This window comes from Haemorhous mexicanus, chromosome 8 (assembly GCF_027477595.1).
Source record: "Haemorhous mexicanus isolate bHaeMex1 chromosome 8, bHaeMex1.pri, whole genome shotgun sequence".
Classification (NCBI taxonomy): Eukaryota; Metazoa; Chordata; class Aves; order Passeriformes; family Fringillidae; genus Haemorhous; species Haemorhous mexicanus.
The window spans coordinates 30,580,673-30,597,111 of record NC_082348.1 but is presented as its reverse complement, the minus strand read 5'-3'; the positions used below and the strand labels follow the sequence as shown (position 1 = coordinate 30,597,111).

The following is a 16,439-nucleotide window of genomic DNA, read 5'->3' as shown; positions in this document are numbered from 1 at the left end:
TGAGCACTTGCAATAAATGTGGAGCCTTTGCCTTAGGATTTTTGTTGCCTATATGTGTTCATGGAAATTTTATTCTGTGCAAAGAGTTTAAATGTTCCAGTGACTTGCCAAGGATATGCTTGTGTATGTTGCTTTTCTCCCCAGCCCCAGAATCCATGTCATACAAATTTCTTGTTTGTGTCAGTCCTACCTTTCTGTCACACAGGTCGCAGCAGTGCTCTGTTTATTTTGCTTAGTCAGAACAGGTAACAGACAGATTGTGTTGTATTTTCTTTCCTTTTGTGGCAGGGAGTATCATGTCAAAGAGTATGGCCGGCTTTGGTGCTTGAATTAGGGTTGATCAAGAAAGGAGCAGAAGGTGATGGCCAGGAGAAGTAATTTCAGGGAGCTGATGGCCCACATAGCCACCATTCCTAATGATTTCTGCCTTGTTATCTAGGTGATCAGCAGTAATGGGATCTTGCTGGGCTCCTTGTTGCTCTTTGACATGTGTGTGACTGCAATTGCACAAACTTTGTCCCTGTGAGTAAACAGGAACCTGCTACCTGACCTACCTGAGTCTGAGCCATGTGTTTGTATTAAGAGGATTGGCAGTGTACTGACATTGGCTACTTAACTTGTTGGCTAAAAGTAAATATGTTTGTTCAAAACCATCTGAAAAGTGTTCAGGCTGCTGAAGGCACAGCGTCTGCCAGATCTCTTGTGCTCTCCCTTTCTGAATTCCTGCTGCACCAAGGCCAAGTTTTAGGTGCAAGTCTGCCGAGGATTAGATCATGCAGGAAGATACCAATGCTGGTGTCTGGTTGGAACCATCAGCTGTTGAACTCAGGAGAGATGATGGTACAGCTTCACTCCTTGGTCCCTTGGGCTGCATTCACATTGCACTAAGCAGGAGTGAGTTGTGTATTGGGATGGAGATTTCCAAATATGCTTTTGAAAATATTGGTGTTTTGATAGATGATGACAGACCTCAATCATTGGTTCCTTCTAATGAGCTCTCAGAGCAGAATGCCATCTGTTCAGGGCTTCTAATCAGCTCTATGGTACGTTTCATAAGAGATGGGAGGTGTCCTGAGTGTATGAAGTGCTTTAATAAGTATTACTCCTTGTATCAGTAATTATGTTAATTAACACTCCTGGCATTAATTGTGTTCTGCCTACCCAAACAGCCCCCTGAAATTTCAGTTTGAAGGTCCTTTGCTATTGGCCCTTAAGTAGGTCTGCAATACTGTAATTCCCAGTTAATCAATTGTTGTTTTTGTCTCCAGGGGCATGACTGAGTGCTGAATGATTCGTGGGAGACACTAAAATAAACCAAAATATCCTGAAACTCCGTGTGTGTGTTAAACTGTGTCTTCCAGGTGGTTAAAGGGCAGTGGTTCTGTTACTCACAACGTTGGTAACTGAACTCTGATTTATGACTGCTCTTGCTAAAGCAATCTGTGAATTACCTTAACAGCTTACAAAACTTGCTGTGACTGATTGCCAGATATGTTTAGGTGTGGAAAGAAAATACATTGTTCGTTTGAGAGTAGTCTTTAAGTTTGTGGAATCTCACTTGAATTTAAGTTATCATACTGTGTTTGTCTCACAGAGGGTAAAAATGCAGAACTGTCAATTGATAAAGTTTATTTAATCTGTGCTATCATAGAAGATAGAGCAGTGTATGTTGTAGGTAGCAGGAATTGCTGTGCTTTGTGAATCATCATGATAGAAATGCTTTTAGTTAAATGGCAGGAAACATGCAGAATAAGGCTGAATGTTTCTGTGCCTGTAAGAAGTACCTGTTCAAGAAAAATTTTATAAACTAATTAAATGTAATTATGGTGACTAAAGTAACAGCAATTGGTGTGGTGAGTGTGGTAGCAAAGCTTATCTAAGCTCATTCTGAACTTTGTCTATCCCTGATTAACGTAGGGGTTTTTTACATCACTCTCTTCAGGTTTTGGTCACCACAAAGACAGCTGCTGATGATTTCAGCATGCAGTATGCTTTGGATAGCAATGGACGTGTAACCTCTAAAAAGCCTTCCCATCTTGGGCAAGGTAGGCTATCACTGTTCTGGTGTTGCAAGGTGACAGGTGTATTTTGTGTTTCTCTGAGGCTCTGTCTGATGTTGAAATACCTGTTGGGTACTTAAAGGCTGAGTATGAAATCTTTGCAGCTGTAAACGCTTCATGCCTTGTGTCTGTCAGCTGAGAATGTGTTGTCATAGCGTAGGAAATGATACGTCTTGGAAGTTGTTCTAGATTGTAATTATAAACTAGTTTCTCCTTCTGTGACTCACTTCTTCAAGCTGACAGTGGAAATAAAACCTGTAAAAATTAAATGCTCCAAGTCTGTATAAGTATATGTATGAAAGATTTCTTCAGGACCGAAGTAGTGTATCTGTATGTAGCAAAATCCTTGCTTAACGGAGGGAGTTGCCCTGCTGCCATACATGGGCGTTGCTGGAAGCAGCATGGCTGTAGGACCAGGCAAAGCCACAGTTCTTTCTAACCTGCAGGAAGGGTGTGTGCCTAAATTTTACTAAGGATTAGTAAAAATTAAGATTTAGCCTGTATAAAGCCTCTAAATAAGAGAGAGCCAGAATGCCTGCAGGTTGCAATGCCTTGTCTTTCATTGAAATTGTTAAGTTCTCTGACATATCTGATGCTTTGCAGTGTCCTTATGGGCTAGGAATTCATGTGGTTGTGCTGGTAGATGAGTATTCCTCCTCCTCCTAATGTGTACTGTACCTTGAGCAGAGATATTTGGCACTTCAGGTACTACCCTAAAGCAAAGACTTGTGAAGGCCCTTAGTGAAGCACAGTGTTCCTTTGCCTCCAGATATGTGTGATTAGATTCTAGTCTTTAAATCAATCATTTTGCTAATGAAAGCTAACTTATGCATTGAGACAGCTTTATTTAGTGCTGGTTCTTGCTGTTGTTAGTGCGTATGAAAGAAAGATGAATGCTGCAGTCATAACTCTAAATGAAGGAGAAGCATCAAAAATTGTGATGCCTTTTTGGGGGGAATGGCTGCTAATTTCGTATATTTCTTCTCATGCTAATAACCTGATTTAGTGCAGCAGCATACAAATGTGTCTGTTTATGTAAAAATACTTTCCTCAATATCCAGTCAGTGATTTGCTTTCAGTGTAATTTCTACTTTATTTTCTTTCAGGTACTACAGTAACAGTCCTAAATTTGTTTAAGAATCTTCCTGTAAGAAAGCAGTTTTACTCAACAAATAGAAAGTGTAAGGACGAACTGAAAAAAGTCCAAGATCTACTGACAGCATATGGTATCATAAAACCAGACCTGAGGATAACATTAACACATAATAAGGTAATAATGAGATTTTTTTCTGTAAGCTGTTTTAAAGATCAGTTTCTGATGAATCCGTGCAGTTCGTGTAATACACAAAATCTTTCATTCCTAAAATTTTTCTTTCATTATAGCTTTGTTTTGGACTTCCACTTACTTTCTCCTTTCATAGGTGTATATTTATAATGGCTACAAATTTTGATGTTAAGCTCCTAAAACTCAGTGTCAGGTATTTTTGGTCTCTTGCAGAAGATGCCTGGCTAGATATATGAAGTATAAAAATTATTTTACATGCTAGTGGTTAGTAAAGATGGTAGTGATGTTTTTCAAACCAAGACGTCAGACCTTACTAGACCACAGGGCCTGATAAAATGTTAACCAAAGCCGCCTGAAAAACTTGTAAAACTTACTATTTTATGCAGTCTACCTGGATAGAAGCTATAGTTCACACAGGCAGCTTGCTCTATTCTGAGTGATAAGAGCTCAGTACATAACAATGATTTTATTTACAAAGGCTGGAAAGTTCAAAACAGCTTGTGCCATTGGTGTGAGAACAGTAACATGTTATAACAGCAGCATTTAGTTGAGCTAGTTGCTCTTGGTTAAACCTGGGAGGATGAATGCAGGGGTTTCTTGGAGGTTACTTTGACTTCACTGCATGCTGAATGGTAATTCTGCATTACAGCTACAGAAATGACATGTTGAGCAGTTCCTCTTACCCTGACCCAAATTTAACAGAACAGATTTCATTGGCTGTACCCTGGCTTTTTACACTTCTAAGGGGGAGGCTGTGCTGATGAACTTCTAAGCCACAAAGTAGAGAGTGACATCTCGTGGCCAGATCCCTCAGTAATTCTGTTTCTGTTCTAAAATAATGCTGTTTGTTGATATTTGTCATGCTCACTGAGACTTGATCAGTTACCCCATCAATCAAACGGTCACACTTCAGTTCCTTTGCAGTGGGAGTAGGAAAAGGCACTGTACTTTTCTGAAATGACAACAGATTTCCCATCCTCCTCTGGACTTGTTTAATGTGCTTTTATTGTATTTTTGTAAGTATTTTTAAATATCACTGTGTAGATACTGTAAAAAGTTAAAGCTGGCTACAGAATTAGTATTTCAAGGCTGAGAAGGAGTAGCTACTTGCAGTCTTACTTCACTGAGATCACTGAGAATTTGAAACCAGATATTTTGGGGGGTATCTGCCTCCAAGATTGTATTGAGCTCTTCGACATATCTACCAGTGGTTCACAATACTGATGCTGGTCAATAAAACTAATTTTGTCTTCTTGGTGGTTTGTTTTTGCCCTCTTCAACAAGTCACAAATGCTATTTTCTTTATGGTATTTTGATTTCATCCCTTTGATCAGACTATTGAGTATCTTGGGGTGGTTTTTTTTTCTCTGCCTGTTTTAATACAATGGCAGTAAGGTCCAAGAAGGTGATTACATGTATTTTTCCCAACACTTCCTGCAAAAATGGTGTGAAGGGTGGCATGATAGTTGCCATTGCACAATGGGGTTTTTTTTGAACCTCACTTACTAGCTTCAGAGGTACATTCTTCGATACCCAATTTTAGGGATTGTATGAATGGGTAAAAAGGTTTCATTCATTGTAGTGATAAAGATGATGCTGGTTTTTTGTGTTTTTCGTTTTGTACTGCCAGCCTTTTGTTCGTTTAATTTATTTTCTAAAAGGAGGAAAGAAGTGATAAAGTGCTCACATGTTTCATCACAAGAGGTCGCTCAGTAGCCATTGCTGAGACAGGAACATTAAAGGCTTAAGTAGACAGAAAGTGTAGTCTGTCTCTGTGCGTGTGGAGAGGCTTTAAAATAGTCTGAAAGTTAAAAACTGAACTGAACTTTATAAAATATGTATTCAGATTCCTGTTTTTCTACTGCTGTTGGCATTCTGTACAAAATAAAAAGTCACCTGTCATATCACACCTTTTAAAAGATTTGAAATTCTGTATTTCCAGTGTGTAGCAACTTGTAGTAGGTCAATGGTGCATTTGTTTTAAGAATAGCTTTTTTTTAATGTAGCTCATAGATAATGTGCTCATTTAAAAGACAAATTGTATATGCAATTATTCAGAGGACTTCTTAGAATCCCAAATCGTTGAGGCTGAACCAGTACTTTCTGTTGCAATGGAAGAAGGTACACCTTGAGAGTACAATCAGGTTCCTGGGCTTAAAAGGGCAAGAAGGTAGCAGAGATGAGCTATAACAGAAGGAGAAAAGGAAAGATGGATTGAAAGACTAGAAAAGATAGTAAGTGAAAAAAGTGTAAATAAAAATGTATTTCAAGGAAGTTTTCTAAATAAATTGCAGAAACGATACTTTAAAAAAAAAGCCACGTCAGAAAATAAAACTAAAAACAACCCTCCCCCAGAAAAACCAAATCCCCCCAGTTTTTACAGTCCTGTATTTTATATGAAGTTGAAGGAGAATGGTGGGTTGGATGGGGTTTGAGCAACTGGTCTTGAGAAAGGTGCCCATGGCTGGGGAGTTGGACCCAGATGATCTGCAAGATCCCTTTCAACCCAAACCATTCTGTGAGAGCATAGTCCTGGCGATACTGAGGAGGAATGCACAAAGGCTGAAGCTGCCATGAAGTGTCTGAGGTTAGGCATTTGAAAATGGTTGCCTGATGAATTCCAGCAGAAACTTATTTTGAGCTGTTGAAGTTTAGATTGTTTTAGGATGCATGCTACATTGCATGGTGAATTTCCACCATGTCTGAGTGAGTTTTTTCAGAAGGTGTGTGTCTTATGCTTTTGAATGAAATTTCCTGAATTTTTTTCTTCTTCCTACATTTCATGTCTGTGTTAGTTTTGAAAATATTGATTGCTGTTAAGTGTGGTTCTTCCCAGAAAAGAACCACCTCTTCCAGCCTTTGGTTGATTTTTAGTGGGTAAGAAAATAGATATTCTCTATTCCTCCTCAGATTTATTTATTGTGGACTCTCCATCAGTGGCTTTTCAAGATAGGAAACACTCAATTGCTCTTTCTGCTCAGAATGTTTTGTTTGCATTAGCAATAAATAATGAATCACTTTGCAGATCAACCCTTGAGGTACTATTGCTATTTTGACAACTTGGATTAGCTAGTGCTCCTTCTTTTTATGAAGGTTTATCCTGCCAAGACATTCTTTGAATACTGATAATGTTGATCCTCTTGCCAGTATGGTTATGTTAGAAAGAGGTATTTTTCTTCTTTCATCACCATGTTCCTTGAAAGCATATTGAATAATGAGACAGCCAAATGGAAATAATTTACATGAGTATTCAGCAAGTTTATTTAAAGTTAATGTTATCTGAAGGCGTGTTAAGAACATTTCAAAGTCAGCTACTGCTTAAACTGCCTCAAACCCTTCAGCCCCAAATGCTGTGTTCTTGCAACCTGTGAGCTCTGGCTGTGTTTTACTCAAAGTGGTAAAACACAGCTTTTAGTAGTTCCAGCTCTTCTCTAGAACTGCAGTTTTCTCTGTTTAATACCAGTAGCCCTCAGCTCAGTCTCTATGAACCACTGATGTTGAAGAAATAGGAAGGGTATTTCATCAGTGTTTTGTAAGACTGAGGAATGCTTTAATTCTGTTTCAGCTGCCTTTATTCCACAAATGCCAAAATGAGCAAGGACACCCAGTAACTGTACCTATTTTAACAATATCATATATAGCAGAGCCAAAAAAATTTCAGCAGCGGATGATTTAGATGGTGCTTATCAACAGGTCATGCTGTGCACAAGTGGTCCCATGTCTTGTGCAAAGTACAGATGGGCCATAAGTAGGCTCAGTAAATTTTCCAGTTCCTGTTGAGGAAAACTTGGCATAAGTGAATTTTTTTTCCCAGTCTTTTTCACACATAACATTTGAAGCTTGGTCACATGCAGTTCTGCCTAAAACTTTCTTGTTTATTTCTTATGAGAGTCGTGAGTCAGAACTTTTGGATGCAAAGTCCATTTAAAAAGTCTTGTAATAACTGTGGGTAGTAGTCTTCCCCAAAACCTCTTTCGTTGGTAGAGTTTATTTAAAGGATGCCATCTCTATGTTTTCTTTACAGTAAGTCTCCTCTGTTTTCCAAAGTTGCATAATCTTAACCAACAGTTTGTATGAAGTAATCCAAATCCAGGGGTTTTTTTCTGTGTCCCTGTCCTCTGTAATAAGTGTGGATTTGTAGAGAGTGAGTGTGTTTGGATTTGTAGAGAGTGAGTGTGTTAGGGTAAATTTACCATTTTTAATAATGTCAATATACTTTGCATTCATTCACTGTGCTTTCAAACTCTGCTGTAGCTGCATGTTTAAAAAAAATCAGAATTGAACAGAAATAGCAGCACATAAACTCTGTCTTGAATTGGAAAGGCTACTCTGTTTAATGTAATGATGATGAATGAAATCCCTCCCTAATCTGTGTGTCTTAAAATATAAAGAGGAATTATGATTAGGAAACTGCAGTGCTCTGCAGCCAACATGCTTCTATTCTAACCTGGAATACAGCTCAGTCTTTGCTTCTATTCGTTGTTCAGTGGCTTTTCTGAGAAAGCCAAACAGAGAGTTAATTATGGTGTTTTTTTGTGCTGAGGACACCTGTCCACTAGGAAATGCGCTGAGACCCTCAACTCAATTTACATCAGCCAGAGAACAGCTGCCAGATGGTAACTACTTTTGCTCACTACCAACCTGGTTGAATTTGAACTGGTGACCCAGAGGTGAAATGCTTTATATCCTATTACTAATTCCTTGAGGTTTCCAGTTTCTCATCCATCACTTTTTACAAATGACAGCACAGTATATGTCAAAAATCTCAAAACAATTACTGTTTCACATATGCAGTGTGTTGCAGAATCTGAGATGTGCCTTTGCAAGGCTTTTGCACTCACACTGTCAGCTTAAAAAGGTACATGGAAAAAAAGGATGTTTCCAAAGCTGCATGGCAATTTTCCCTCTTCTTTAGCAATGTACTTTGTCACTGTTATATATGTTCTTTTTGTTGACTGCTGCTTTACAAAAGGCTTTAAAACCTCCCTTTATTTAAATAGAATTCACTGTGATGTATGTTTTCTGAATCACAGTTTTAGATTGAAAACTGGGTTTTGACAGTAGTTTGATTGTTTAGGAGGCTTTATTTATTTTTTTTTTCCTCCTGCTAAGGAAGTGAAATTTAACAGAATCATAGAATATCTTGAGTTGGAAGGCACTCACAGGATCATTGAGTTCAACTGCTGGCCCTGCACAGGATGCCCCAAGAATCCCACCATGTTTGTGAGAGTGTTGTCCAGATACTTCTGGAACTCTGTCATGCTGGGTGCTGTGACCACAAGCATGGGGGGTCTGTTTCAGTGCCCAGCCACCCTCTGGGGGAATGAACCTTTTCACAGAGTCTGAGAATCGTTAAGGTTGGAAAAGACCTCCAAGAGCATCAGGTCCAACCTTTGACCAAATACCACTGTGCCCACTCAACCGCATTGTGAAGTGCCACGTCTGCTCAGTGTTTGAACACTCTCAGGGATGGGGACTCCACCACTTCCCAGGGGAGCCTGTTCCAATACCTAACCACTCTTGCAGTGAAGAAATTTTTCCTAACACCTAATCTGGACCTCCCTGGTGCACCTTGAGGCCATTTCCCCTTGACCTGCTGCTGCTTGCATGGGAGAAGAGCCTGACCCCTACCTGGCTATGACCTCCTGTGAGGCAGTGAGCAATAAGATCTCCTCTGAGCCTCCTTTTCTCAGGCTAAACACCCTCGGCTCCCTCAGGCTCTCCTCATCACACTTGTGTTCTAGCTTCATTGCCCTTCTCTGGAAGCACTCCAGCACCTCCATGTCTTTTTTGTAGTGAGGGGCCCAAGACTGCACACAGGACATGGGGTGTGGCCTCACCAGTGGTGAATACAGAAAGGCAATCACTGCCCTGGTCCTGCTGGCTGCACTATCCCTGCTAGAGAGCAGGATGCCATTGGTCTTCTTGGCCACATGCTGGCTCATGTTCAGCTGCAGTCAACCAGTGCCCCCACGTCCTTTTCCAGTGGGCACCTTAATAGCCACTCTTCCCCCAGCCTGTAGTGCTGCAGGGGGTTGTCATCCACGTTCAGGACCTGGCACTTCATCTTGTTGAAGTTCACACCACTGGCCTTGGCCCATCAATTCAGCCTGTCCAGATCCCTCTGCAGAGCCTTCCTGCTCTCCAGCAGATCAACACTCCAACCCAACCAGATGTTGCCTGCAAACTGGCTGAGGGTACTGGCTCAGTCCCCTTCTCCAGATAACTGAAAAAGATGTTAAACTGGCCTAAGCCCTGATTCTGAGCCCTGGAGAGCACCAGTAGTGACCAGTTGCCAACTGCATTTCATTCTTTCACTACCGCTCTCTGGGCTTGGCCATCCAGACAGAGTGCATCCAAAAAGAGTGCACCTGTCCAAGCCATGGTTTGTCCAGGAGAATGCTGTGGGAGACAGTGCCTAGAACTCTGCTGAAGTTAAGGTTACATCCACAGCCTTCCCCTCATCCACCTGGTGGGTCACCTGGTCATAAGAGGAGATCAGGTTTTCTGAACAGCCGTGGCTGAACATGTGTGATTAAAGCATTCAAAAAGCACATGTCTCTCAATAGTCTTTGGAATATCTTGAAAGGCTTTGAAGATAGATGTTACGAGATGAAGATCCTTGGCTCCTGTAATATCCATTAGTTCCTCTCCTAACTCCCAAATCCAGTTTCTCCACTGTGTCATGCTCAAGACAGTCTTTTTGTTGGGAGGGTGCTCTCATGCCATGAAAGGGAAATCTGAGTAGGGAATACACTGGCATTTGTAGAATGAACAGTGCTGTGGAATATGACTGTCTTTCAACAAATCCCCTTGATAGCTCTAATATGTGATGCCATTGGATAGACAGGTATGTAGCTGCATCTGATGAGGGGAAAAATGGTGCCTTGAGTTTCTGTACCAGGTATCTCCTCCACTGGTAATTGTCCCAGCATCACATACAAATGGAGGGGGCAACTGATTCCTTCGGGGTAGGTGTAAAATATCTAGGAAAATAATTGATTAATTTCTTAATTTTTTTATAAGCTAAATTGAAAATTTTTTGTGATTCCTTGTTCAAGGGCAGTCTATGTAAGGGTTCCCTTTTAGTAAGGTAACTTAGCACTGGTTTTAAAACAGGACACCAGTTAAGGCGTGGGGCTGAAAAACAGCAGCGCTTCTCAAGGCTGGCATTCTAAAGAATGTGGTGAGGTCTTCCCATTGATCAGTTTTATCTTAGCAGATGGGTTTTCTTCCACTGCAGAGAATGTGCCAGCCCTTGGAGCTGGGTGTCTGTGCATCATTCAGATGAAGAGGTTATACACATAGTATTGGAGGATGTGGTTTTGTTTCCCTTGGGCTCAATTCAATCTTGGGTTATTGGTGCCTCATTTTTTTCCTGTTTGTGTACTCTAGCAGGTAGGCAGCAATGCTTCCAATTGAAACCTAAAAGACTATTAGGTTTTAGGTCAAGGAGCTGAGGAACATACTGGCCCAAAGAGTTATCTGCAGTGAGATCTCAGATGCCAGGGTGACAAGATTTTTGAAGCATGTAGCACAAAGCTGGAGAGACTTTAAAATGCAGTTCTCTTTTAAAGAGCTAACTCGAGTTACGTTACCAGCCTACAGCTCATGTACAACTGCTTGCTCAACTAGACTTTTACACTCCCAAACCTTATTACAGAGTGAATAATATGATGGTAATGAAATAAATAAAGAAAATAGGTGGGGTTTGGGTACTAAAAGTCTACTTTAAGTCTACTGCCATTATGTAGTAATAAGGTAAATGGAATGAGTCAGTTTGACTCTCAGAATCATAATTGTGCTGAAGTAGCCCCAGTTGGAAAAAGCATCTGGTCGCAGCTCTAATTAAGATTTTCCTTTTATCTGGGATTGCAAATCACTGTAGCTGCTGGTTGAAATTCTAAAATATAAAGGATGGTTAGGGATGCAGAGCAACTGGTTTTTTGTCTCTGTTTTTCCTTGAGGTCTTTGAAGAAACAAATACTGAGCAACTCTTAATTCTCTCTAGTCCTGTATAGCAGGGACCCAGTGGGAAGAGGTTGCACACTCTTTCTCTGCACTTCACACATTTTTCAAGGAATCCTCCTGCACTATATATGTTCATCCTGAAATAACAGATGCCTAGTCTGTGTGTGCATGGAGTCATACAATCATTTAGGTTGAAATGTACATTGTCATCCTCCAAAAAACTGTGCCTGTGTCCTAGGGCTGCATGGGGTGGAGGAATAGGTAAACACAGACACACACATCATTATCTTCTGCATATGTGCAATAGATTTTATATGCATTAGGACATTTTGTAAGATCTGGATCGTGCAATCCCCTTCAATGAAACAGAGAGGTGGAATATATTTGGCTGGCTCTTGCAGAATCTAAGATGGGCCATATGTAATAATATATCTTTGAGTAGGCTGTTTCTGCAGCGTCATCATACTGACTAGAGTCAGATTCTTCCTTGGCTCATCCAGACACCCGCTTTATATGACCTAGAAAAAAATATGGGAGGGTGTGTGAGAGGGGTGTATTTTTAGCTAAACTAAAGGGTATAAGCAAGGTTAAAAAAATAGGGTAGTGCAGGAACCTCATGGCAACACTTTGCAAAATAAATGAAATAGAATTGTTTCTCTGATTTTTTTTAATGCTTGTTGATACATCTGGGGAATATAGAAAAATAATTTTCTGTAAATCACCAGCTCTTCCTATGTTGTTGCTTCATAATGTGCAGTCAGGGCTAGAAATGAGTAACACTCTATTCTGTCTTTATAGAAATTTAGGAGTTGCATGGCCTCTTTAGTTTGTGACTTTAATTTAACCTACAGTGGTAACTATTTCCTAAAATTCTGTCTGTAGTACTGAGTATCTGGTGAGTATATGACTATTTAAAAAATTAATCTGAACCTATTACAGTATCTGCTTTTAGCAAGTTTGCATTTAATAAATTCTCATTTTCCACAGCTTTCTTAAAACCGCCTTACTCAAGTGATCTTTTCAAAGTTCTGAGTATCAGCCATTCTAGCAGGTCTAGCTGTGTAATAGCCTTGCATTAATCAGCAGCTAAGATTTATATCTGTACCTGCAGCATCACACTAGGATACCCGAAAATAAACAGCATGATGTTTATATTAGTCATGTAACAAGTGTCTTTCTCAGTTTGGTCACATGCATTTAATTTAAAATACATCCAGTAAAGAAAAAAATCACTTGGCACTTTCTGTTTCCATTTTAAGTAATCACTTTTAAAATAGAAGCAGTACAGGATATGTTTTATAAGAGGAGCTATAAAGAAGAGGACAGATTGTTTCATCACTCCAGAATGTCTTTGAGGAGGCTCAGAGCAGGTGTAGAGGAGAGAGGCTGAGGCAGCCCTGGGCTGTCCTTCACCTCTGCCTGCTCTGGAGCACAGGGGGACTCCCTGCCAGAGCTGTGGGCACCCAACCCATGGCTCTCCTTACTCATTTCTCCTTCTCCCCTTTTTCTGTTCCCTGCCCCCCGATGTAAATTGTGTTTTATGTTTGAGGGGTTCACCTCACTGTAGAGTAACCAAGCTGTGATCCAGCATGTGCAGAGGGCTGTCAGGCTGCTCTATAGGAGATGAATTACATTCAGGCAGGACTAAAAAGCCCCACTTCACAAATGCTGTAGAAGGTAGGGGAACTGGGAAATTAAAGATTTGGGAAATAGTTTAGGGTCAACAGTCTCAAAGCTTTACAATTCCACCTGTCCTGTAGGAAGGGAATATCATGTTCCAGGAGAACTGTGTTCTTCTGTGGAATTCACCCCTGAAGGCCAGCAAATAATCCATTGGACAAGTGGAATTTTAAGGCTATGTATAGCATTTCTTGAGATGGGTGCTCGTGTATTTTTTGCTCTCTCACCATCCTTTCACTTAACAGCATGTACTTGAATACTGTAAGCTCATTTTGAATTTATTGGACACCTAGTACCTACTGAAAGTATAAATTTCAACAGCACTGTAACATCCCATTTAAAATGCAACATGCTGCATTATTTTTCCTTTTGTATTTAAAGGAAAACATTGAATACACTCAGGCAACCAGCAGTGGCCAAATGAAGTGGACCCGAGTGTAGCAGTCTCAGTTGCCTAGAAGCAGAAAACCAACCAAGGATAGCATTTTTGTTGTTGATACACAACAGAGAAAGTCAGCAGATTCAGAATTAAATTTGTGACTGTTTGGCATAGAACTTCTCATTAGTGATAGAAAAAATTTCACTTCCCAAAGTAAGTAATACCTTCTGTATGCATAAGTGGACTTCACAAGTAACTTCTGTTGCAAGTTGCAGTTCATATTGCCTTACTCTATTTATTAAGTCTTTGTAATTATATTTCAAGACATGTAGCTAATACAGCAGATGGTCCTTCATCCTTCTAACTTGTCAAAGTTTTCATTAGACAAATAACTGCTTTTCTAATATATAGTTCCTTAGAAACTGCTTTTCTTTCTAAATGGCAGGCTTATCATACACCTAGAGTATCCAGGTGAGAGCTATGGATGGACAACTAATAGCCTGATTTCTGCTGAAACAAGCTCTTTGGAATAAGTTACTTAAGTATTGCAGTGCCCACCTTCAAATATTGACCAGTCTGTGAGAGATTACTTTAATGCTCAGGAAAAGCACAAATCCCACTGCTGTGTATCTAAGAGGAGAAGTAATATTTGTATTGACTTGGTTTTAGCAGTTGCCCTCGGGTACAGAAGTCCAGAATAGCCCCAAAACATGCATGAATACAAGCTTTGCTTAGTTTTCCAATTGCTGTGTGTCTAAATGAGTAAGAGAATATGAGAAGACGTGTCAAAAGGTACCATATCGAGTCTGTTAACACTGAAAGTTGTGATTTTCAGAGGGTCAAGGTACAGAATGTTACATATACAGTGTGTGTGCAGTTGCATATGCATGTTCATAGACATGACATGAGTTCAACAAATATAATGTCAAAAATTTGACTCTGTGCCATTTGTTTCAGGCAGTTATTTGGCAGAAGACCAGGGTATCAGATCACAAAATGGCCTGTATGTCAGTTCTGGGAACAGCCGTTATGAGCAGTATGGTACCTTTTCAACACTGCTGCGAATATCCTGAGGTGAGTTTTAACTTCCTTCTCCCAAATTCACTTCAGCTCTGTCAATGAGGAGAGCTAAAGAAATACTCAAAAAGAAGAAGACTTTGAAAAAGAAGGTGTGTCTCCAGATTGACATCTGATTAATGCATTTGATTCTATTACTGTCCTCTCTGTAAAATTAATTGGTTTGGTGATTGAAAATCCACTCCAAGAATCACCTCATCAGGACTCATGTGGCACTGATCAAATGGCAGTAAAAACAGTTGTGATGACAAATGCAGAATTGCTGATTGCTCAGAGCTGTCTCAGTTGGGATTCCTGGCTCACAGGCAGGTTGTGCTCTCATTAATATCTGAGCATTTAGATGGTTCTCATCTTTGTGGCCTCTTAGCCTTGTACTCTAAAGAGTATTCCCTCAATTTCAGTGGGGCCACCTGAGCAGTGAAAGAAACACATACTTAGAAGGGCAAGTTATGCAAAACTTCCACCAAACACGTTTTTCAACTAAGCACTTCCTAGTTTTCAAAAAATTCTGTGTTCTTGGCTTCTTTTTCCCCTTCTGAAAATGAGGGAATTACCCATCATACCCTCCTTTGTTTAATGTTTTCAAAAATTTTTCACTCTGCTTCAATTTTTGTTGGAGAAATTTTTTATTAAAGGGGAATCTTGCTGACTTGGAACCTTGTAAGCTGCATTTTCCTGTATCACATGGTAATAAACCTTGACAGGACGAGATGAATCCCTGTAAAGTCACAATGGCTCCTAGACACAGCTTCCCAATGCTGCATTCAGCATGGTGCTCAATAATATTATTCAGACTTTAAGGTCTCACTGTTTATATGTGCAGCTTAATAGCATTATTCAGACTTAAATCTTGAGTTTGCCAGAGTGTTTTTATACATGCAGTAGAATGAGGGGGAACAAAGCAAAGTCACTTCTTGTACTTCACAAAGTTTTAGTTCTTTATGTCTGAACTGAACATCCAGAGCTATTCTTACCTGAATGTAGCTTGGATGTGCCCCCAGGACACGTGCAGGGGGCTCCAAAGGGAAGAGAAGGGGGTATTTAGAAGGGACTAGCTTGGAGGAGGCACTTAGGTTCTCACATTACTTCTCTGCTATATCGTGAGGCATCCATATTCCTTGAATAGAAGTTGGGGAACATTCCATCTCTCTCTCTGTCTCTAAATAGTGTGTAAAATACCATGTGCATCATTTATAGGTGTATAAGTGATCCATGCATAATGTTGACAGTCAGAAACTGTGGACATTTCTAAACTAGGCAGCCAAACACTACGGAGTGACAGAGTTAAGTTGCCTGTGTAATCATTTTTTCCTCCCTTGTCTGCAGGTATTGGAGCAGGTATTTAAGGGCAAGGCATACCCTGCTTATTTTCCTTCCCATTCAGTCTGTCTCTTATTGGCTACACAGACCAGAGGGCAGCTCTTTAATTCTATTAACTCCTATTTGTTCATTGTGTAGCTTCATGCTCCTTTGCTGCAAAGTCTACTCTGAAGACAAAACTAATCCTGTTGTTCCTTACTGCAGAGTTCAAACTTCTTCAACAAGTGATCCAGGGATTTTAAAGACTGGCCTTCTTGAAAACATCTCCATTATGGGTACTGAATGAAACAGGAACACATTTCAAATTAGCTTTGAAGCATGCAAACTCAGGAGCTATTTGTAAAACAAAAAGAAAACCAAGAAAATAAAGAACTGGCACAACTTTTTAAACTTTTCAGATCCCCAGTCTTGTAAATGGATAGATTTATTTGGGCCGAAAGCTTTCACACAGGAAATTTCCCTAGTGTCTTCTTTTCCTATGAAGGTTAAGTTTAGCAGCTACATGTGCCATTGGGAGAAAGATAAGTATAAAAGAAAGGCATTCTGCTGTCCACCTGTCACAGATATATTTTAATGCATATAAAAATTGTGGGTTTTTTATTAAAGTAATAATTTTGAAAACAGTTGATCTAGTGTGAAATCAAAGTTTCATTAATATTTTCCAGTC

General features: G+C 40.0%; 1 protein-coding gene across 2 annotated transcripts in view; it reads left to right on the top strand.

Annotated features, from left to right (window-relative positions):
* The window catches only part of PMS1 (PMS1 homolog 1, mismatch repair system component), a 43,851-nt gene that overhangs the window by 6,291 nt on the left and 21,121 nt on the right, over window positions 1-16,439 (top strand). For both annotated transcript variants that reach the window (XM_059853446.1, XM_059853445.1), the window contains exons 4-6: window positions 1,943-2,045; window positions 3,167-3,330; window positions 14,333-14,449. In XM_059853446.1, coding sequence (XP_059709429.1) covers window positions 1,943-2,045; window positions 3,167-3,330; window positions 14,333-14,449 — 384 coding nt within the window. The remainder of the gene's footprint in view (window positions 1-1,942; window positions 2,046-3,166; window positions 3,331-14,332; window positions 14,450-16,439) is intronic.